This window comes from Nymphaea colorata, chromosome 2 (assembly GCF_008831285.2).
Source record: "Nymphaea colorata isolate Beijing-Zhang1983 chromosome 2, ASM883128v2, whole genome shotgun sequence".
Lineage (NCBI taxonomy): Eukaryota > Viridiplantae > Streptophyta > Magnoliopsida > Nymphaeales > Nymphaeaceae > Nymphaea > Nymphaea colorata.
The window spans coordinates 13,715,234-13,739,369 of record NC_045139.1 but is presented as its reverse complement, the minus strand read 5'-3'; the positions used below and the strand labels follow the sequence as shown (position 1 = coordinate 13,739,369).

Genomic DNA, 24,136 nt, shown 5'->3' with positions numbered 1-24,136 from the left:
GATTCGAGACTCTTTATTGTGGAGTTGACGCTGCTAATATGTTTCAGACTGAAACTGACCTATTCAAAACGCTCTCCGGCGGTTTTGACAACGCGGATTGTCTACGGACCGGTCGACTTCAGGACTCGATCCGTTGTGAATTGGTCATCCACCGATACCGTGGAATATGACCGCTTGATATTCTGCGAAAGGTAAAGAAGTTTATGGGAGAAAATAATCTAACCTCTCAAAGTGATCAATTTTTTTCCCTCGCAATCTATTTACTTTTCGGATGTACAGGTGGTTGAGATTTTACTTCTTGGGTACGTCCTGAATTAAGGTTGAGACTAATCAGAAAAGAGCGGATATCATATACACATGGTGTGACGGAGTACCCAGCGATTCTGACTTTTAATTTGGAAATAAGCTCTTCTGGTTTTCAAAAAACTAGAAGCAGGGGGGCAGAAATAGGTGGGAGCTTCATGGGGTTGAAAATTCGTTAACTATATATTTAGATGCTTTATATATACATATATATAAAATTGGCTCAACCTCTGACTAGAAGGCTCTGTAATTGTGATAAATCTTTGAATGATTGATGAGAAAACTGCTTCTATAATGGGAGACAGGGTGATGCATCATCAATTTCTTTTCAACAATAACTTATATATCAACCTATAGAACCTCAATTCTTTCGGTTATGTGGATCCATAGAACTTGGAACAGAAAAAAAGAATCAAATCTCAATTCCAAAGAGATTGTACGTCTAAAGTCCTTCCAAATCCAACAAAAAAAAAAAGGTGGATTGGAGATTTACCTTTGGTTTCCTCCTCTTATTCGTTTCTATTTTCTAAACATGTGCATGCAGTCAAAAGATTCCCGACTCGAAGACGGTCCTTGTCGTCGCAAAACAAAAGTTGGGGAGGGATTTCTGGGAATTGAAGCCAAAATTGCCTGCCATCTTCTCATCATCAACCAGCAGCTTTTTTTTTTTTTTTTTTTGGGCTTGCGTCACAGAAACACAGGTAAGACCCACAACACTTTCTTGGCGCTCAGCAGCAGAAGAAGAAGTACTAAAAATGATACTTTAATCTTTGTGATTCTTAGCATTTTGATGTGATCGAGGGTTCAAATAGAGAAGTTAAGATCCTCAAACATGTGGTGATTGACAGCTCCGGCCGAAGCTGCAGGGATTCAATTGGAAGAAGTTGCCGTAGCAGCTACGCCGTCTTCTCCAAAGGATAAAGGTCGATTCGTAAGGACTCTCACATCGCCTCTAGTTGTATCATGTGAACCCCGCCAAAGGCTGGCATTCACTTTTTGCGGGTGATTGCAACAAAAAAAAAAAAAAAATATGCTGTAACAAAACCAAATCGATGGAGTGCCTACTGAATTTTCTTTCTTTAGATGTTATGGAGTCGATCAACTTTATTCAGGCAAACGACTGCTTAAATGATTAGGTGAAGCGTCAGGAGGTATGCGATCTCACCTCAACCACTTCCAAATTACGCCAAGTATCCGAGGATCTAGATCTTCTCCTTTTGCTCACCCAAAGAAATACTTGCACCCAATCGCAGATTCATACCGCTTATGAATCGCCTGAGGATCGATTCTCCGGTGATGCTCCGATCACGAATCCGGCGGAGCGCATGGCCAATAGAAAAGGAAGATCCAATAAAAGGACGACGCGTGGTGACGTCGGAAAGAACCAATCAAGCGGCGGTCCCTCTCCTCATCTTCTTCTTTCTCAATTCTCAGCTTTGTCAGTTGGCCAGCGCAGCGCCCCTCTCTTCAGTACCGCAATTACTTGCTTGCCCCTAACCCGTAGAAGAAGTTTCCAGTATAATCAAAGACATCTCACCGACTTAGTTTGTTTGTATCTTACAATTCGGGCTACAGATTTATTAAACAAGCAAGTGTTCTACACAGATTAACATGACTTCTGTGGAGAATCAAAATTGGCAACTTGGTTTTTTTAACAAACTGTTCACAGATTGTAACCACCCAAGAAGGAAGACCTTTGGACCTGGACAGCCTTAATTCAGTTCAAATAGGAGGAAATTGTCAGTGGTTGCAACAAAGATAGCAATGTCATCTGAGCAGATTGTGAATTTCCACAAAAAAGATTATTCTCTTCTTGAGATGGTGGTAAAGTTGAAGCATCGAAATCCGTTATTTTTTTCCTCCCAAACCAGAACAGTTCACCGCCTTGACCATATCAGTAATTTGAAGGACGTGTGTGGGCTGTTTTGGTTGTTCCAAAGCACTACCAAACAGTGGACCGGGCAGCTACCTTTTCTTTGTTATACACCACTGGCCCCTGCCTCTCCTTTCTCTGAGTGTCCATCTACCTGCAACTCCTGCTGGCCCAATGGAGGTAACCAGGTGTATGATCTCATTCATTCTCACCTCTCTTCTACTCTTCTTCATCGCCCACCTCTCTCTGGCGCCATCAACTGCCAGAAACGACCGTTCATACAGGAATTTGGCCGCAAGAGACGGGCTTCCTTCCGCCGTTTTCGCCGAAATCCGCCCTAAATTCGCCTACTTCATATCTGGATCCAAGGGCGATCTGAGGAGGATACAGCGAACGCTTCTATCTCTTTACCACCCTTCGAATTTTTATCTTCTTCACCTTGACAGGGAGGCTTCTGCTGCAGAAAGATTCCAGCTCTCGGAATTCGTCGCCGGGGTCGAGATCTTTGCCAGGGCCGACAATGTCCGGATCGTGGGCAAGCCCAACCTGGTCACTTACAGAGGTCCCACAATGCTGGCCAACACCTTGCACGGCATGTCCATGCTCTTGAGGGTTAGATCATGGGATTGGTTTATCAATCTTAGTGCATCAGATTATCCACTTATCACCCAAGATGGTAAGTTTTAGTCGCTCCATTAATGTTTCATTGAAGTAGATCCGATCATGGTGTCTGTCATGGGTTCAAAGTCTCAGGTGCCCAGCCTCCCAAGGCGTTGGGCCAATCCTAATAAGGGCTGTGACTTTCCGTTAGCTTAAGCTAGAGCTCAGACCCCTTCTATTGCGAGTAAATGGTTGCTTCTTGTTTGAGAATATTTCCCTGACAATGCAATTTCGTTTCGATAGTCTAGCCCCTGGTTTTCTTCACGAGAGATTAGTTTTCCTGATGTTCCCTGTCGTTCAGAACTGATAAAGAGAGTAAATTCTTGACGAATTCTTCATACCCTGGTTAGGTGTTTTATGATTATGACCTTCAAGATGAACGTGGCCAAGGATTCGATACAGGGGGTATATCTCTTAACATAATCTAGTACGTGTCCGCTTATCCAGCGTGCCAATTGATAAGAGGAAAAAATGGCACAGCGTCACTACCGTCTGAGTTATGCGTAATCAGCTTACTCTGTTGAGCACTAGCATCTTCAGTATCTTTTATAGTTAATTTATCTCAACTGATGGCCTAAGGTAGGGAGTTTAGTGAATTTGAATCAGTTGCATGTCAGTCTGAGCATTACTCAATAGGATGGGCCTGAATTGACGCTCCAGGGATCTTCCTTGACTGGGCATTCACCCAGGAGGTTGCAGGGGTAACACCTTGAATCAGTAAACTTGTTGTGGATACTGATTTGTCAACGAATCAAGTTCTGCCTCCTCATAACCAGTAATAGAACTCGATCAAGTCGGGCCAAAAAATAAAAAAACGACTTTCTTGTATGCACGTCTTATCAGACTTTTATACATTGTACTTGGCTACTGTGGCCCATCTCAAACATGATCATTCAGATTGGTTTAATTTCATGTATGACGTCACTCAGGAAGAGCTAAGTCAGTCGCTTTAGAGAGATAAGGCCTCATGTAAAATAATTAGAAAATTTGGTCTTGACATTCTGGAATTGGATGGTGTGGTGATGCTTCTTTCTGCAGATCTCATCTCCGCATTCGAGGATATGCCAAGGAATCTCAATTTCATCGAACACACAAGCAATCTAGGATGGAAAGTGTAAGAATTCCACCAGAATTCAATTTTTTGTTGATTCAGACTTGGTCCACGACTCAGCCGGGACATGGGTCAGGTTGAACTTGCAAGCTTGCAGCAATTATTTTTCTTTGCTTTATCTGTTTTATCAAGTGCATGTGATTCATTGCTCTTGTACCTTTAAGTGAAGTCAGCATTGTTGACCTGAGTTTTTGCTGAAAGTGGAATTTTTGCTTTTGCAGGAACAAGAGAGTGAAGCCAATCATCATTGATCCTGGTCTTTATGAATTGGAAAAATCAGAGATTCTGTGGCTTCCAAAACAGAGGAGCATGCCCACTGCTTTTAGGCTATTCACAGGTCTGGTCTGATCTAATTGGCTTTCCCTATGAGGTTGTCTTTAGTTTCTACTTATCCTGCTTGTGATTCAATCTTGTGGATACATGGCACAAGTTCTGTCTGTTCTCTCACCAGCATCCAACTTATTAGTTAACAGGTCCTGTCTGGTTTCTTGGTTCATAGAATTGGTTGTTCGTCCCAATCTAGCCATAGGGTCTATCAGGGACTAGCGACGTTATAGCTTGTGTGTTGACAATAACGCTTTCTGATCACTAATTCCCAAACCTGCACAACATTTATAAAAAATAATATTTTCAAAAATGCCTATTTGAAACTAACATGTCACTAACCTGAAATTTACTTGATTAAACTTTTTAAAAAAAAAAAATTGGTTCTTTTTCCACATTGTCCTGTCAATCTGCCAATCTTTTTAATGCTATGCCTCGTTGCAATGTTTTGCTATATGGCTTCCACAGAAAAATTTATTTCTGTTAAAGGTTTCTTGCTCATCATGAAGTTGTGCTATAGAGAATCCAGACATTCGTCTGACTCAGGTTATGGATATCATATCAGTCAAAAGCATAGCCAATTCACCACATGCCTCAAGCAAAATGTAGGGTGGTGGAGATTTGAAATAGTCAAGCCAGCCTCATCAAGCTGATGATAGCGGACATGGTAGAAATGAATGCTGCGTAAAAACTCCGTTTGATGAGTTCCTTTCCTCACTTCTCAGGATCAGCATGGATGGTACTCTCAAGATCATTTGTAGAATACTGCTTACTGGGTTGGGATAATCTTCCAAGAACACTTCTTATGTACTACACCAACTTCGTGTCCTCTCCCGAAGGCTACTTTCAGACTCTGATCTGCAACTCTAAAGAGTTCAAGAATAGCACTGTCAACCATGACCTGCATTACATAGCATGGGACAACCCACCAAGGCAGCACCCGCTTTATCTTGGTGTCAAGGACCACAGGAAACTGATCTATAGCCATGCCCCATTTGCAAGAAAATTCATGGTAGATGATCCAGAACTAGATAAGATCGACCGTGAGATGCTTCATCGACATAAGGGAAAATTTACATATGGAGGGTGGTGTAACCCAGATGGTGAGAGGGAGAACCCGTGCTCGACTTTTGTTGCCGGAAATGGCACCATGCTGAGGCCAGGACCAGGGTCTAGAAGACTAAAAGCTCTGCTCACAAGGTTAATCTCAAGGAGAAGTATTCAAAACAGTCAATGTAAATGAATCGGAGCCAGTATCCAGGAAACATATATATGCATGGCAAAAGCGTCTGCTTTAGCTACTCCCACAAATTTTATAAGGGCAGTCCAATGTTTTGGAGATCGTTTATCTCTGAAACTCATATTGATTTTTTGTGATTCTTCTGACTCCACCACTGCCCTTTTTCCTGGTGCGCAGCAGCTTTATTAATTGTCAATTGCTTCTGATGGCACTGCCGGGAATCCATTCTGAAGTTCCACCTTGAAAGAGTTTGGTGAAGGCATTGTAATTATTTAATGTACTTTTGGATGCTACACAAAAATAAAGACTTGCTGGCATTATTCATAAATAAATCTCATCCTATTTCAGATGTTTATATAGCTTTTGTTTGTCATATTACTTTGGCCTCTATGCAACGGAAAAAAGTGCTGCCTACCTGTCTATTGTAGCGAAACTGCAGCATGTAACTCGCCAAAATGGCTAACTAGGTCAACTTCATCTAATTTAATAAAACTATATCTTTGTCTACATTGACTCCAACCTACTTTGAGTAACTCTACTAAAGTTTCAATACCAGAGTTCAATTGATGGGCTTCCTGTGTTATTCGGTACCTGTTTCCAGAACCTTTCTGATGGACGACGAATATATTATTCAGTTTTTCTTCATTTTTATCCCTGCAGTTAAAAGCTTGATTAAAACCAAATCCGGTCAAACTTTCGAGCGGCTCTTCGCTGGACAACACTAGCTGCAGTTGTCAAGTATGTAACTGAATAACCAAAATTTGAGTTTGAAGGGAATTGAACAACCAAAATTTGAGTTTGAATGTGACCAGGATCACTGAGCGGTGGAAGTGCGACACCTTACTCCAACGATCTCGACCTTCGTTCCCCGCCATGGAAACGAAAAAGCGAAAAAGAAGACAGGAAGTCAAGGAAAGGCAGATCAAATACACTTCACAGTCTTTACATTAAAGAATCAAATAATGTTGCAAGTAAAGGTTTTAATAAAGGCTTTGTGCTTCCATTAATGCACGGAACCCTACGATCATGCGCTTTACGTGAGAAAAGTCTCTCCAACGGTCACCGCCGACAAATTCAAGATGCCACACAAGAAAAGAATTTCTGGCCCACCAATCTAACGGTCTCATGCCACTTGATGACTGTCCGACTGCTCCCAGCATGAACGAGATGGCCGATTATCTAAAAACTTCTAATTGAAGATTAAATAACTAATGCAACTGGTTGAACGGATCGGAGAATCCGACCCGAGATCAATGCTTGTAAAAGGGATCAGAGAATCCGGTCCGAAAGCGAAGGCAATCGCCGGAAAAAGTTGATAGGCGCCGGCGGCAAGTCACTTCTGAACCTCGGATGCCGGAGGAAGTAAAACCCGCCTAACAGCGCCACTACCTTGAACGGCACAGCGTAAAGCAAGAGCGACGTCAAGAGGCAGAAGACGGCGAACATGGCGGTGGCGCGTGGATCCCGCCAGCTCGCCAATGCCTCCATCCGTTCTCCCTGTGCCGCAATGTCGCCGAGCAACGTCTGCGCGCGGCCGGCGAGAGCCCTCAGCCGGTCGTATCTCATCTTCACCTGCTCCGCGGACCGGGCCGTCGGAAAGCTGTCGAACTCCTCGTCCAGTTCGTCGATGCTCACCGCGTCGACGCAAGACAGGCGCAGCTCCATGTTGCCGGCGGAAAAACGGCGGACGCGGAACCTCCAGATGAGTATGAAAAAGAGGTAGAGGAACAGCGTGGGGAGTATCAACTGGGGATAGAACACGAGTATGGCGTACAGTGCATGTACCAAGACGGTGGTCCCGGCACTGGACCAGGTCCGCACCTCATCGACCCACCGGACTAAGGAGGCGGCGTGCTTGAGCCAGGCCATGATCCGGAACCAGTTGGCCTTGCTCCGGCGCAGGCTCCAGACGTGGGTGTCCGAGTCCAGCATGTAGTTCACCACCTCGTGGCCCAGTGGCGGCTCCGCCCGGCCCAGCCTGGCGGTCACGATTCGCGTAGCGACGTGGCGGAGCGCATCCTGCTGCACCGGCGTGAGCGGTCGGGCGTAGTGCATCCGGGGCAGGATTGGATTCACGTACGCCTGCATCAGGCTGACCCACGAGCTGCAGGAGAAGCGGATGGCCAGCTCAAGCTCGCCCATCTGCTTGGCGCCGCTGCTCTGCAGAACGTTGAGAGCATACGACTTGGTGTAGACGCGGTTGGTCTCCAGCGTCGACAGGCGAATGCGTATCTTGCCGATGCGCGCGTCCTTGCCGTCGCCTTCTTTGTACCTCGAGTTGTCGAACACGGCCACTGTCAGGACGGTGGACGGGTCGTACACCTCCCAGGTGTACTGCTCGTTCCACCGGGGGCTGAAGTGGTCGAGGATGGTCCGAGTCCGAACCCACTTCCGCCCGTACTTCGCCACGCAGTAGGCGTCGGCTGTCCCGCGGGTGCCGTCCTTGGTCTTCATGGGCAGCAGGTTGGTGGCACCCAGTATGCCAACCTCCAGCGACCCGATCGGCGGCTTCCACAGCTGCTTAGCCGTGGCCCGGACATCGCTGGTCACGTACGTCGCTTCGTCGAGAACGTGGTACCCACCTTCCAGGCACGCCCTTACATGTATCCGGCCCGCGTACTGCTTCCCGGCATCGTCCGAGCTCAGGTTGAACCACTTCGACCTCGGCTCCATCCGATCATCCATCCGCTTCTCGATCCCCGCCATCGGCAGCCTGAACTGCCCGACCGCTTGGCCGGTAACGGAGTTCTCGACGGCGACGACGAGGAACGGCTCGAACGGCTCGGCCGCGACGAAGACGAGGTCCTCATTCCAGCTGGGGTTGGCCGACGCCGCGGTGAAGCCGCCGGTTGCCTTGGTGGTCTTGAAGACCTGCGACCCGAGCTGAGCCTTCACGTAGAGCTCCGGCGGACGACCCTTGGAGTCCGGTTGGCTCGAGCTCACCCGAAGGTCCTGGGTCTGGATGACGGTCAGCCTCAAGTACCAGAGCTTAGGCGACAGGTAGACCTTCGAACGCGTGTGGACGAGCTGGCCGCCGGAGTCGGACTGCCACGCCTCCGGGAAGGCCTCATCGGCCTGAGTTCCGAGCCAGACGGCGAGCATGACGTCGTTTGCATTCGGGACACCCTCGAGGGTGTGCCACTGGGGAGCCAGGGGGCTGTCGGGTGGGGCTCGCTTGGGCACCTCCTGGAGCTCGAAGGCGACGGTGCCGAGGCACGTCTCCGTGGACTTGCCGTCGACCGACTTCTCTACGAGTACGGATACCTCCAGAGACGTGGCATCGAGCTTGTCCTTGTGGAAGGCGAAAACCTGGTCCCATTCCGGCGTCTCCGACGAGCGCGTACGTATGCTCTGGCTCCCGACGACCACCTTCGCGTATATGGAAGAGCCGGCGGCCAGACCGAAATCGCCCTTGGCTTTGAGTACCCTGACGTAGAGGAACGGCATACGCTCGACGAGATCGTAAGTTGAGGTTGAGCGTTCACCGAGGGACGGGATGTCGACGTCGCTAACGCCGAATGCTGCTGCTGGAGATGTCGCAGCTGCGGGCTTCTCATCCTCTGGCTTTTTCTTCTTCTCCTCCTCTTCCGGCGGCTTTTCGGCGTCCGAGCTCTTCTTCTCCGGCGGCGGGTCGTCCTTCTTAGCGTCCTCCGGTGGCTTCTTTTCCTCCCCGTCCTCCGCCTTCTTCGGCGGCTCCTCTTTGTGATCTTCCTGCTTTTTCTCCTGATCCGTCTTCTTTTCCTCCTCCGCGGGTGGCTTCTCTCCGCTTTTCTCGTCTTGAGAAGGCTTTTCCGGCGTAGCCGAGGCAGGCGCAGGATCGTCGTCGACGTAGAAGAGCTTGAGTCCGATCTCCCCCTTGACTTGAGAGAAGACGCTGCGCTTCTCCAAGGGGTAGTAGACTAGCGACTCCGAACCGGCTGTCGGGAAAGTGCCGCCGGAGATGCGGACCCTCCCGAGGAAGGTGCTGCGCTTGCCGGACTTCTTGTCGTTGTAGAGGTTGAGCTCGAGCGTCTCGGTGGCCATGGAGTCGGGGTCGTTGACAAGGAACTCAAGGCGCTCGTCCCACTGAGGGTTGAGGTCGCGGGGCTTCGTCTTGGTGCGCCTGCGCTGCCCATCGAAGTCGACGAGCGCGTAGGGGCTGGAAGTCCCCTGGCCGTCCTTGGGCAGCAGGTTCCGCGCGTTGCACACCTCCACCACCACCTTCCGGCTCCGCCCCTCCGCCATATCAGTCTCCTTTCAGGTAGGCCTCTGGATCCGGCAACAACTATATGTTGGAACTGTGCCGATCGAGGCGAAGAGTGCGGGCGACGGATGTTTATGAACAAACTCTCACAAAATTCCTGTGCTGACGATTATATGTTACCTTTGGTTTGGTTTGGTTTGCTTGCTTGCTCCGGTGGAGTTGTCAGACGTCTGTAGTTGCGACTGAATTAAGAAGGAAGTTTTCCGGTGTCGTAGAAGAAAGCGGAATCGATTCAGGCAGAGCGAGGGGAGGTGGGGCATTTTTATAGAGCCAAAGTGGTTTCGCCACGTAACGAAAATGGGCTCAACGTGATCGATTTTGTCGTAGCTTCACAGGCCAGGGACGTGCGAACTGCGATGGTGTGACGGGTCAATAGTGTGAATTTTACCATTACGCCCCTGCATTATTTATCGGACTGCCGAAGATTTTCGGTTGGCGAACCTCAAACGGCGCCCCCCGGATGGGCAAAATGGGGCATTAGAAATCGCAAGTGGATCTTTCTTAATTTCAGCGTCTCCACCAGAAGGTCTAAGGCTATTATGGTCATTAGGAAAGGTGGTAGAAGAGCCCGAGGGCGAGCCTCCTTCTTCTTCTATCTGGGGGAAGAGAGAAGATGACCGTTTGGACGCGACTGTTGCGGCTTTTAAATAAATGCTGGTGGCAGATGGCACAGGGGAAGGGTAAAAAGACGGTGGTGGTGGCGCTTGGCGTCTTGTAGTTGTAGTTGGCGAGGGAAGATCGGGTGGGCGGTGGCGGTGGCGGTGGTGGCCCCGCCCCTGCTCAGGCGCAGTCATATGAACGTTGGGCTTTGCCCTTTTGCATGCATGGTCAGGCCCGCCGGCATTAAACTCGCCGGCCTTCCCCCTATTCTATTCATATAATTTTGTTATAAAATTGTGAAGTTGGGATATATATATATCATCAGGAGAGGAAGAAATACTTAAATTTCCGAATGCACCACAGTCACCGTAATATAGTATCTGCACCTCTAGCCCATGCATGTGACGATTGTACGGGGATTACTTTACAATATTACGGGAGCAGGAACGAAGCTTGAGGTTGCCGTCTCCAACACAGTATCTTACTTCCTCCCAAATATACCTACTCGTTTTCGCTGGACTGGGAGAATCGTTTAATAGTGATAAATCACGGGTTTGCAGACTAGTTTTCTGGAGAAAAATGTCATCCTAAGTGCACACTTTTTTCATTTTCAGCTGCCTGTCTTCTTCCATTACTTACCAACAAAAAAGACAGGAAATACACACAAAAAGAAAATAAACAAATCTCGTCGGCAATTTTAACTTAAAATACTTAGTATATATAAAAGTATGCCAAAGATTACTAGTTAATATAAATATATATATTAGCAATTAATATGTGGTATACCAACAAATGGCCTGGCATGCTCACCAGGCCCAGGTACAAGTTTGGACATAAAAGTACGCCACCTGATATGGAAGAATAATGAGTTTACAGAGTCTTAAATGGAGACAATTTTTTAAGATCACTTGTTCAAGTGCACGTGCATGTGCAGCCTTGAGAAAAATTGGTTTTTCCCACATTGACATTCAGCCTTCTTGTCTGCACATGCATGTATGTGTATAACCACATATATAATCCGATTCCAATGATAGATTCGTTTCTAATTTCAAGAATGAAGTTTTTCCTTTCTTTTTTTTTTTGGCAGGAGAAAATGAAAATAACATAATCCATGGTAGCCCACAGACTGCTGCCATGTTGTTTAACGTTAAAATGTTTAATCAATAGTAAAATGCTTTAACGGCATTCCAGTGGTCCATTGGCGTGCACGTTAAGTAGCTATCGTTTTTAACAACATTGCAACTGTTGTACATTACCTTCGACCTACTCACGAGGACAATAAACGCTACTTCATTGAAGAGGTCCGTTAAAAACACGTTAAAACTTTTAAAATTTTCACCTGGATCTCTTTTCTTTTCATAAGTTGTTTCTGGTTCCCTTGCCAACATGCTCTTAGGCTTGTCGCCAACGGTAACTCCCTTGTTAGGTTAACTAAAAACCGAAACCAAAGAGTTCTTCATGAATTTGAAAAAAAAATTTGCAAAACCGAAACAGAATAATCGAAAATTTGCAGAGTCTGGGCTTAGAAGCAAGCAAGTTTTGTGGCTATGAAGAAAGCCTCCATGACCACACAAAACATTCTAAAGTTCAAGACATGATAAGCACAGAGGATGCAAATTATGAATGCTCAATCTGTCAACGAAACAGGAATTGCTATGGCGATGGGGTACATTGACAAAGCATTCAAAAATTTGGCATAAAGGGAAGGATGACTGACGGTGGTTGGGCAAAAATTTTCACCTTCAAACTTGATTGACCATGCCATTGCTAGTGAACAGGACACAATTATCCCAAGTTGTTTACGATTCATCCCAGACCAAGTTTATCTCCATCCCTGATCCTGATGGCAGCCAATTTATTTATTTATTTTTCTTAAATTCACTTACATCTTGACGGTTGGACCCTACGTTCAAAAATTTTAGTTTGATCGTCGTCACCTTTTCATGATAAACTAAAACACGGTGGAAAAATCCTAAAGGTAATTTCCTGAATAATTTCCCTTGAATCAGACGATTCGAAGAAGCAAAAGAATACGAATTCATATGGGTATCATGAGTATAGGTAACTGACGAACGATTAACCACCTTCAGTATGAGTAGAAGAAAACGATTTTTTTTTTTTTTTTTTTTTTTTTTGTCTTGGGCAAAGATTGGCTTAATTTCGTAAATCCAATCTCAATTTTCAGTAATGCCTGATAACAGTCCTTTTAAGAGCTATCATTCCATTTATGGTTAAGGATCATGAAACCCTCTGGCATTCTCAAGATTAAGGAAGAAGAAAAACAATCGATATTAGGGAGAACAGAACATGGGTTCATGTGATCCCGAAAGACAAAGAGATTGCTTATATCCATGGTGATAGTGAAGTTTCATTATATGCTTAAGGGACATAACATAGCTGGTTAGGTAGGTGGCTGCATCAAAGGCGCATCGCCAGTTCTATTCTAGTGGATTTTACTTTCCTGTATTGTGAATAGTGAGATTGTGAAAGTCTAATTGATGGATGCACTGTACCCCATATAGGTCCTGGAGAGTAGAAAGAATGGGAAAACATTCAGACCTCCTTTTCTCAATGATACGTTGTTAGCATCTTAGTTACTCCGAAGTTTGACTATATCAAACAAGTTTGACTATATCAATCAACAAGGACAACAACAAATGCAAGAGATGTGTCCCCTCTCAATACAAGAGCCTAGGGCAACACCCAACAGCAAAAAATTAAGATAATATTTTTTATCTTCCAACAATTATTAAATGCTATAGTTGCAATTGGGCTCAAAATGGTTCATGCTAATTTAGTAGTTGAGTTGAGAAGGTAAATTAGGGTGGCCATTTCTCTATGCGTGACGTCGTAATATTCAAAACAAGGAGTCTTAAAGAACTCAGTTGGATTGCCAAAGGAAAAGGAAAAAAAAAAAAAAAGTTGATTCGTTCAATAACAAAAAAATATCGACACCGAAAAATTGGTTGTGATTGCCTGCATCTATATTTATGTTCACTTTGACATCATGGTTGTAAGGCAGACTACATTGCATGTACCGATATTTTCTAAATATATTTCTTACGCTTCTCTATCACACACACACACACACACAAACACAAACACAAATATATATATATATATATATATATATATATATATAAGAATGATAGAAATTAAAAACCATGACTAAAAAAATATAAACAATTACTCAAATCATCATAAACTTTTGTTATACTATAAATTATCACTAATATCACACGGAGACCATTTTTAACTTTTTTGTTATTCAGCAACCTCCAGCAGCAGAGAGATTTCAGAAGGGAAAATGGAGAGATTTTTTTTTTTTTTTTGGCTTGCATGTCCTATCTTTTCGTCCACATTACTCGTGGATTGCCAACTTACTTTGAAGTCATGCTTTATACTTTTTCTTTTATGACAAAAACGTAACAAAAGTTTGACTCTACGATGCTCCTAACCTACGGTGGCAACGGTGAGACGGTTGATCCCACAAATATCAAACTTATGACTTCCTGTACACCTTGGTCCTAATAATCGAATTAATTTTGATGTTTAAACCAGGTTTACTTTACTTTCAGCACCAGATAATTTTCTGGAGTGTCAAAGTTTCCCTCCAAACAAGCTTAGTTGTTGTTTGACCTTTCATTTGATACCTATAGGATTGTTCTTGTTAGGCTTTAACCTTTGATAAAACTTTATATTTTGATGATTGTGTTGTAAAATTTTCATTATATTTTTCTCATTCAAAGCTCAAATTTTCTGCACATCGGGCTAGGTGGGTCAACTTGGAACTTTGAAAAATGTTCGAGGAGGAGAGTATTCGATAAGCCAAGACCAAGGCAATGGGGAGGGTTTTTTGACAAGGACGACGTAATGAATGAGTTTTGTGCCAAGAGTCAATCAGAAACCTGTGTTTTCAGCCCATGTCCGTATCTCGTTTTGAGTAAAATAACAACAGAAGTAGTCTTAAAATTTTTAAAACAAAAATGCAGGTGAAAAGATCCATCCAGGACGATTTGCTACGGGCAATCGACCAAGTCTCACTGTACACTTTTCTAAAATGATTCTCCACTGACAATGATATTGATGATATTGTCATGTGGATCAAACAATGTTCAAAGATCAAATCTGGAGTCAGAATTGACGTAAAGCTCAGGTTCTTAAGATGGTTTTATGTCCAAAAGGAACATTGGTGGTTTCCATCAAGAAAGGGAAAAGGTAACCATCCGCAATCAGATGCTTCGAACTACATAAATACTTTTCTTTCTACACTCGGCATTCTGCCTTATCCCGTCCTCTAGTTGTCACAAAGGATTTAAAGCAAGCACCTTTTAGAGGCAGCAGTACACTTTTATTTACTGCTTCTCATGGAAGGAGGGTCAGTGAACAGGTGTGATGCAGGAAAAAGTGCAGGCGTTGCGGATGGAATAAGAAGTCACAATGAACTACGGTGAAGAAAACCGACAGGTCCAACAGGTTCTGTTACTTCTTGAAGCCTGCCACCGTGAATCCAGTGTCGAGAGATGACTGTGATTATGAACTGGTATGAAGGATAGGTTTCATCTGTTGAAGATAAGAACTAGGACTTGAGGGGATCATAGATGAGAACTACAAGATGTGGCACAGAGTTGTGCTGCTTAATCCTCCAGTCATGGAACCGTGCAGTCAAAATGAAAATGGTTGATGCGCAGATATCAAAAAACCTGTTAAACTATAGGAAAATTTGGCAAGGCTGTTTTTCCTTTTTGTCTTCTTCACAGGGACCCATCTGGTGGCGTAATCGTGCAGCAGGACTACATCTACTATTTTAAATAACTATGAAGCTTGTACACGTCTGCCTCGTTTCAAAAACTTCTGGATGCAGATTTTCTGCTGCATTTGATATTTCTTTTCTGATGAACAATCATTCTACGAACCCTTTGTTTCCTTTTCGAGTTGGGATTGTGCACGGAAACATTATCTGGAGTCGTTTGTTCAACTTGGAAAGCTCCTCATTTCAGTTCAGCTGCAATATGTGAAGTACTGCCCACAGAAACTTAGGTTCTTTCAGAATTAGGTACTTCAGTTGTGTGACTGTCAGTCCATAAACTAAATTTCCAGGGGTGTTTGATTGGCTAGGTACTTATGTTCTTTGATGAACCAAGATAGAAAACGCCAGAAGCCTTGAATAGCAGCAACCATTTTAGTCAAAACCAAGCTTTTCATGAAAACAAATTGATTATACATATTACTACTCATTGGTATGCACCTCTGCGAATTTTTGACACTATAAATACATTCACAAGTAGTGACTCCAGAGAGAGAGTTTCATTATTCATGGAAGTAGTTACTATCAACTGGACAAATCGAATTGTCATTTGGTCCAAAGACTTGGGGAAATGACAAAGTTGTTGCTTTTCTGATGCCTGCAAGTGACGACAGTTTCTAAGCTTTGCCTCTTATAGCGATCTAGCAATAATAAAGGAAAGTGGTAGACTTCAAATCAGTCAGCGCATCACAGAGAATCACCGGCGGGAAATTCAATTGCTGCTAAGATGAGCCCAACACTTTTTCACTTTCCTGAAAGAAAGAACATCATTTGCATGATTATACGTAAATTTACAACCCACATAAAGGGGCAGCTTGCTGTCCAACTAATAGAATCTTGGTAAAAATGTGCTTATTTAAGACATACGCCTACTAGTTTCCATGATCTGATTATGAACTAAACTAGGTTTTCATATTCGATAATCTCATTAACCATCATTCCAGAGAGACCAGAAAGGAAGCCTTATGTGATTGATTCTTGGGCACATTTGGTTACAGTCAAGTTCTTTGTATAACAAATGGAAAAAATAAAATAACATGAACCTGTTACGTTCTACACAAAAAGACATTGGAGACAAATCAGCAGGCACAGTCCGGGTGAGCAAGGGGTATTAATCCCACCGCCCGAAAAAGGCCCGAAGGCCCCCCCATTCCCCCTGCCTCCGGGGTCCTGAGCTGCGTCGGTGTCAGCGATAGCAACGGTGCACCCTTCAGCTTATATGTCGCGCCCTACCGCCTTAAGACACAGGAACATAACACCCACGAGAATCGAACTAGAGACCTGCCTTAGTACAGGCCCCTAGCTCAACCAGCTACGCTATGCCCCTTGAGGCAGGCACAGTCAGGATGGAAGTAAAGCAAGAATTTTACATAAAAGGGACTGTGTGCAATGCATACGCCGGCAGATGCAGTTGGGAGATTGTCATGCATCATCTTCAGCAGATTCCAGCCTGGCTCATTACTTGTTGATGCAGAACCAGCCTGTCAAGTTCTGTACATTATGCTTTCTACTTTCAAGAAGATCACACTTCAAAAATACAATCATGACGGAGGGTAAGAGGTAGCCAAAAAGATTTTTCCAAAGTCATAATAGCTTGTTTCAATTGCAGTAAACTGGCATCCTCTCCCTGGCAACCAGATCGTTTCCTACCATTAGGAATACGTTGAAGAGGCTGGTTGATTCTGGTCACATGGAGAGACATGGAATTCGTACTCTGGGCGTAGCAGCCTGACCTCGCGGAAGCATAGATTACCTATCATCTTGGATGAAGATTCTGTTCCATCCACTGTTGCTATTCTCTGTACATATTACTGCCAATTCAGTTAGCACTGTAAAAAAAGGTGTGGCTTTGAGCAGTTCCCTCAGTCTTCGGAGAATGTAAATGCAGACTGTACAATTCTCATGCTATGCTAATGACCCATATGAATTGCAATTAACGTCAGGTCATATTGCATCATCACAGACAGAACATTATAAATCATAAACTACATGGTTTTCAGTTGATTTTACATGCATTCTCATGATTGTAGTAATAAATGAATGAGGAATGATCGCAGACATCCAACAACCATGAAAGGACGAAAACACTAGCATATCCACAAGCACAACCTTCGTGATCTTAAATAAAATCAGTTACAGAAACGTCAAGGGACAAAAGATTGAAGAAAGAATATGAAAAAAACTTGACAAAATTTTACGTCAAAGGGGGACAGATGGGTGAAAAGTCAGCTACTGTTATATCTAGTTACCAGGATTCTCGTGCCAATATGACTTCCAGCTTACCATGAATTTGTAAGAAGATCCTAAGCAATCAAGGTGAGGCACGGTTCACGATAAACTATCAAAGATGCCCACCTTAGACTGAATAGCGTGCAAGATGTCGGGTCCACAATGCTGCAGATATCCATCAATTAGCAGTTTGCCCTTAAGGGGCAAAAAACTTTCCTGTGGAGAGCCACCTTCAGTCGTCATTTTACTTTCATGCAGCTGTGATTCATCATGCACAAATTCATCTGTTTCAAACTCTACCAAGGTCTCGGATAAGCGACTTTCCCTACTTTCTCTCTTCTTGTTGCTGCGGAGGCCCAGGTCTTGCAGTTCATGGCACGCATGCCGTTTACAGCTTGTCCCGATTGTTTCTGGACATTCAGGGACCTTACTGGCTTTATCGAGCATAGGCAGCCTTCCAGCAGAGCCCAAAGATGGTAACATGCCAATTGGGCAGGGTCTCCATGACTTGGCCACTGTCCATACTACATCTTCTTTGTGGACAACATTAACTTTACCCTCTAGTCGATACTTTTTCAGCATATCCAGCTTCACTGCTTCATTAATGGATGCATCGTCTGTTTCAGACCCTAACTCCTTGTCAATCTCTACCACAGTTTGGTTTGATTGCCCCATCTGTGTTAGTCTCCTGATCAACTTAGTTAAGTAACCTTTCCCAACCAAATCTGACAAGATCAATTAGTATGGACTTCCACTCTGTATATTTGAAAAGATCGTTTATCCTTCCATTTTGCCAGATTCTGTATAGCTATTTTTTTGTTTAAGACTTTTGAGTATATTACAGCATCTCCTTCAGAAGGAAACTTGGATTCTTGCTAGCAATTTTTGTTCAGGCATGATGAATTCCATATTTAACCCTACAAGTTAACAGCAGAAGTTCGAAATAAAATGTTATGAAATGATTTGGAGTATTACCATTTTCAATGTTTAGAGACAAAAAGGTGTCAATCTTATCCATAGCTGCCTTGAACATTACTAGCAGTAAATCAATCCTTTAACGAGATAACTTTTTTATGACAAGTTTCCATGAATCCAAGTCAGCCAAATAAAGCATGTCATCTTCCGTGGGCACCACCGTGGATATAAACTTGCTGCTATCAGAAAGACTAAATTTACAGGACAAGCATTTCTCCAATAACAAAGTTGCTACTTCCATGGAATATGAGGAGTACGCAAGAATAATGCTCCTTGATCCCTTATTTACCTCTTTCTTCACTTTGACCTTCTTCACTTCATGCAAAACAGACAATAGACAAACAAAATGGGAAAAGCTCTGCAGTCAGTATCTTCAAGAAATTCAGTTCTGAACAAGTGCCTACAACCTCAATCACATCAACGTAATCATAAGTAGGAAAAGAGAATGACATTCTGAAGAAAAAGTGAATGAAGAATCATTTAGCATGATGCCTTCAGTAACTATCACACAACAAAAGAATGAAGTGCACTAGAATGCCACAAGAATATACGAGTACTTCTAAACTAATGCAATACAAGTAAATTCTCTAGACGTTACAGCATCTGTTGATATATAACAGAAAATTTGTAGTCAAAATCCTGACTAGTCTGCCTAGTCAGTTGTCGACTGACCTGGGTTGTCAAGCAGCAACTAATTGGTCAGACTAGTCAAATTACTAATTAGTTGGTCAAGTTTTTGGTCAGCCGACTAATCTCTAACCCATATATATAGGCTCAACCAGTCTCATTTTTGGATTGTTTTTGCAACTCCTTTTCTCTCTGACTGCCGTCACATGGGGTGCAAGGTGCGGGTGTGGATATGGCAATTTTCAAAAAAAATTGTGGGTGCAGTGAGGATGTATATATACATGTGAGGATGTATATATACGTGTGTGTATATATGTATATAAATCATTTGTCATAGAGTTATTTAACTGCTTAGTAGCCTTGAGATATAAACTTTTTGTATTAGAGATAGTTTAGTTATTTGAACATTTAAAATGATCAATTTTAGCCTGGTTCGGTTGACCGAAACGGATGTGCTATGTAGGAGAAGCACCAGCACCAGTGTCGACACGGGTGCAGCAGCCATTTAGAAGTACCCATGTGACATAGCCACCAACTTTTTCTCTCTCCCCCTTTTCTTTTTCCATCTTTTCTTTTTACAAACATCTTCTCCACCTTAGGACTGGTGAAGCCTAAGGACGGTAATGAACTTGAAAACGTAGTCCTGTATATAACAACTTTTATCCCACTCGCAACTTTGACAACTTAGAAGAGAATGTCCAGATAATTAAACATCTACAAGAAGTATCTTAGATAATGAAACGGGAAAGGCACAATTCTTTTCATCATTAAGTAGCAATAATTAAACCCTGGGTAGTTGGAAAATGTCTGCAAAAGACACTTCCTTTGAATTTTAATTGCAAATTAGAAGACAAGGTTTAACTACCTTTCATGCACTGAGCCATCTTACACAATGAAGAATTGATGCCCTTGAAAATGTCAAGCATTGCTTTCAACTGACGTTCCCAATAGTAATCCTGGAGCCAATTCAGAGCCTGCAATATCCAAGATCAGCACTGTTTTTTTTTTTTCATTTTCATAAAGACTGAAGAGGTGCTGAAATATAATGATGATCTCCATTTTGCCAAAACCACATTTCCCAAATAGAAGTGTGTGCCCATTTGTATCGGGAAGGTTAAAAATGAAAGTAAATTCAAGTGGAGTATTGAGGGGTTAATACCAAAGGCAGGGGCGGAGCCAGTCCCACAAAATTTCTTTATTTACATATTGGTTGCCCCAAACATTTGCATATTTGTATATATGGTGCCCTCAAGCATTTACTTATTTATATATGGTGCCCCTTAATCGTTTTGCTATCTATCTACAGGGTCAATTTGAATTAATGCCCCTTATCTAAAAATTTATGGCTCTGCTGCTGCCAAAAAGAGCTGTCAGACTAGACAATTTAGAGTGTTTGGGACTCTGGATATTCTTAGCTAAATAGAGCATGTAACAACAATTGTATTTGGGACAAGTGTCAGAGCAGGATCACAAAACCACATAGTTCAGCACCAACGACCAGAATAAAAGAGAGATAAAATGATCAGCAATAACCAAAACCCAACTCTAATAAACATAATTCCACCTCATTCAACAGTTAGTAACTTACTATTCATGGTAACTTTTCCAACAAAGCAAAGACATGTAAATTCTGAGGAATGAGGATCAAAATATACTTCTTAGGGGACATGCATGTACTGCATGCACACACAAAAGCGCAGACCCACCAGACATGCACATAACAGACACATAGATGTCACATGTATGTGCATATATGCAGATGTGCATGCTTGAGAGGAAACATAACTGAGTTGTTTGTAGCTGGATAGCACACTACATTGAATCTTGAACCTAGCTAACTTTTACATACCAATGCCACTTCCGTATTTAGGAAAATATATTGACAAAAGAAATAACGTGATTCCATAACATGCATTTGTTCAATTTTCCACTAATGGGTCACATGGATAATTAGCACTGTGAAAACCCCATAAATAACAAGTTATACCTTATCAATAGCCAAACGGAGCAACTGAAGTGATGGAAGTCCACGATGTGAAGATTCTGTTGAATCACCAATTTAAGCATGAAAGGTATAATTAATATTTTCATATCTAAGCATACAATCTGCAAAACTAAGGAAGAACCATACCATGTCGTATATCAATTAGCATTCTTGGCAGCCCAATTTTTTCAGCAGCCTTTGCAATAGACATCCTTTTCTTCGTACCATCTAGCGACTGATCAACAAAGCCATTTACAAGCCTTCATGAACCAAAAAGTTTTACCACCGATATATTAATTATACAAGAAGCAAGGTGTATAATCTAAGAAATTCAACTATCAAAAGCTACAACATGATTGACTTCCACATAATCAGATAAAATAGTTAAAGTAAGCTATACTCTGGGGAGTTGGTCGCAAAAAAATCGGATGGGTACCTCATGATTGCCATTGAGTATAACAAGGAAAGCATCTTTTCTGAATTTAACCCACTGCTCGGCACATCCTTTCTATGTCACAAAGCAATGATCAGATAAGTCATAGCAATCATGAAGCAAGAAAACGAAAATACCTGATTCAAACAACACGGACAGCAGCAAATGAAAAATAAGTTGTGCTTTGTGTGTGTGTGTGTGTGTGCGTGTGTGACTGAGCAGAAATGACATGTCGCAACATTTTTACAGATAAAACACATGTATGTTCCTCCAAAATCTATAATCTGTATCATTGAAAACTTGAACAATAATACATCTACATCATCGCTTATAAAATATTGAAGATTTCACTAGACTTAGAAATGTAAAATGTAGCAATCTGCTAATAATTGGTCTCTTCGTCCACCAAAGAGAACAATGGTTATTCATTAGCCAAGATAAGATTACAGCGTTGTGTACGTCCGCCAACGCCACCAATAAGGATACCCTTCAACTAAAATAAGATCACAATCACAAAGCGCACAGATTGCCAACCTGAAATACGGATCAGTTAGCCGTGCCTCAACCATTTCAGCCGTAATTGCCACCGGAATCGGTAGGCAGCCGCGACTTTCCCATGCCTTAATCTGATAAACCAAGAAAAGAAAAGGATAAAGAAGTTCAAGCACCAAAACTGAGAGCCTTTTGAAGCAGAGAGAGAGAGTAGATTTGGTTCACCATTTCGATACTTAAAATGAAAAGAAAATTCAAAAAGGAAGAAAAACATGTAGTTACCCTGTTGAGCGCGACTCGAACGGACTCTGGAGAGGAAGATAGGAGTTTTTCTCTGATCACGTTCCACTCTTCCCAGCTCTGCCAAGGAACCAACCTGTACCCGCTGGAGGACGCTTCCTCTTCCTCAGCATTCACTTGACTCACCCCCTCTCTATCGGCTTCGTCCATTCTCCACACCATCGTTCACACCAAACTCAACCTCTTGTCTGTTGGCAGGAGAGGGAATAGGAGAGGCCCTGCGGAGCTGTGTTTAGGGTTTACGAACCAAGCTCAGGTGAAGATCCGGATGCAATGTCACCAAGATGTGTGGTGCGGTGCAGGTGCCGGCGTTGCACATCTCAAAAAAATTAATGCACATGCACTCGAATAATACAAGTACACATTACACAACCAGATTCATAATACTAAATTTCCTGCATAGTTTCATAGACTCATAATGACATCCAGTAAGGGAATAAATATTCACTTCATCAATATAAAACAAAAGAAATAAGAAACAGCAGAGAGGATGCTCGACAATGTTTCTCAATGTAGCATAACTGAAACCAGGAGAAGAAGAGCAATGATGACACTGTCACCCTGCATTAGCAATTTAACACTATATGTTTCTCAACTCTCAAGTAACCATCAAGCAAGTGCCGGTTTTCATTAACACATTTTAAGAGCTAATGAACATTACTGTTGCAAAATGTGTGGCTTTCACGTAGCAGAAGCTCATTATTTGTGAAAAGGGATGCCGCCGATGGTTCATGGGGGGTGGGGGCGGACGCCCGTCGCCGGACGGAGCCCGTGGAAGAGACGATCGGAGGAGAGAGAGAGAACGCAGCGGCAAAGGGCGAGGTCCCGAGTCGTGTCCTGTCCATTTTATTAAAAAAAAAAACCCAAAAATGAACCGAAATAGACACACTCGCTTTTGATTCATGGACCAAATTCGATTCAGAGTCTGCAATTAGTCAGGTGCGTCAGCTGCATCCGACTCACTTTTGACTTCATTGAGTGTGAGTCTAGGTCGCACTCACACCTGCGTCGCATCGATGCGAATGAGGCTTCAAGAACGAGTGTGAGTCTGGGTCGCACTCACACCTGCGTTGCATCGATGCGAATGCGGCTTCAACAACGAGTGTGAGTCTGGGTCGCACTCACACCTGCGTTGCATCGATGCGAATACGGCTTCAACAACGGCGCACCCTGGGGACTTGGTTCGGATGGAGGGCATGCTATTTTAGCACCACACCACGTTCGGACGAGCATCGTTTGAGTGTGAATCTGTGCTTTGTGCATTATACGCATACGCCCTATTTGGTTGGAGGAAAAGAAAGGGGTTGTTTCGCTGATTAATTAATTAGAAAGGAAGAAAAAGAAAGAAAGAATATAATGTAAATTCAATCCCTTTAAAATGGAAGGAATTGAAAAGGAAATGAAACGTCTCAACCACGATCACACGAAGTCTTCACGTTCTCCTCGTCTTCCCCCTTTCTCCTGTGTGCTGCATATGAGATCCTGCTACGACCAGGTACCCTCCCTTGCAGCAGCCCCTTCTTTGATAATGAGCGGTCAGCCGACCAAAAGAGAGCAGGGTTGCAGCGGCGTTGGAATAGGCGTCTGCAGTGCGGACCCCTTGTATAGGGGCAGTCCCCAGTGCAAGCAGAACTATTTTCTAATCGATTGCTGTCTTTTGGAAGTTAAATTTTATTTCCTTTGCCTCTTTTGATTTGTGAGTGTTTTGGATTATGACATTTTTTGGTCAAGTTGGCATTTTTTTTTTCAGCACTGAGAGGACATTATTTAATTGTTTCTTTGTTGGGTGATGTTTTCAATCGAGATTGTGAGAATTAACGTGGCAATCTGGTGTTTGCCTTTGACCAGCCATCGTCCAGAAGCTCGCACAGTAATGAAACTCAAAGCAACTGTAGCATCATTTATTAACACCGCGGATGTAAGTGTTTGAAACTC

The 24,136-nt window shown here is 43.3% G+C and overlaps 3 protein-coding genes across 11 annotated transcripts; 1 reads left to right on the top strand and 2 right to left on the bottom strand.

Annotated features, from left to right (window-relative positions):
• The first annotated feature begins 838 nt into the window (after positions 1 to 838).
• On the top strand, positions 839 to 5,866 carry LOC116246729 (beta-glucuronosyltransferase GlcAT14A). The gene is made up of 5 exons (XM_031618563.2): positions 839 to 1,004; positions 1,087 to 2,852; positions 3,875 to 3,950; positions 4,169 to 4,284; positions 4,997 to 5,866. Exons 2-5 carry the CDS (start codon positions 2,351 to 2,353, stop codon positions 5,512 to 5,514), a joined length of 1,212 nt encoding a protein of 403 aa, XP_031474423.1. The 5' UTR covers positions 839 to 1,004; positions 1,087 to 2,350; the 3' UTR covers positions 5,515 to 5,866.
• Positions 5,867 to 6,418: 552 nt separating this feature from the next.
• On the bottom strand, positions 6,419 to 10,238 carry LOC116246725 (FT-interacting protein 3). The gene has a single exon (XM_031618560.2). The coding sequence runs from the start codon at positions 9,733 to 9,735 to the stop codon at positions 6,781 to 6,783; it is 2,955 nt and encodes a 984-aa protein (XP_031474420.1). The 5' UTR covers positions 9,736 to 10,238; the 3' UTR covers positions 6,419 to 6,780.
• Positions 10,239 to 16,104: 5,866 nt separating this feature from the next.
• On the bottom strand, positions 16,105 to 23,476 carry LOC116246732 (uncharacterized). Of its 9 annotated transcripts, none has more exons than XR_004170745.2 (9): positions 22,184 to 23,463; positions 21,944 to 22,035; positions 21,413 to 21,484; positions 21,124 to 21,236; positions 20,980 to 21,035; positions 19,858 to 19,966; positions 18,655 to 18,675; positions 16,812 to 16,960; positions 16,105 to 16,642 (listed from the first exon to the last, which is right to left on the bottom strand). XR_004170745.2 is itself a non-coding variant. In XM_031618576.2 (9 exons), exons 1-8 carry the CDS (start codon positions 22,361 to 22,363, stop codon positions 16,814 to 16,816), a joined length of 795 nt encoding a protein of 264 aa, XP_031474436.1. In that variant the 5' UTR covers positions 22,364 to 23,476; the 3' UTR covers positions 16,105 to 16,642; positions 16,812 to 16,813. The 9 variants fall into 9 exon arrangements, 8 of the variants coding, with proteins under 8 accessions (XP_031474436.1, XP_031474435.1, XP_031474437.1 ...); XM_031618576.2 differs by having other exon boundaries at positions 18,655 to 18,680; positions 22,184 to 23,476; XM_031618575.2 differs by having other exon boundaries at positions 16,105 to 16,960; positions 18,655 to 18,680; positions 22,184 to 23,469.
• Positions 23,477 to 24,136: the final 660 nt, after the last annotated feature.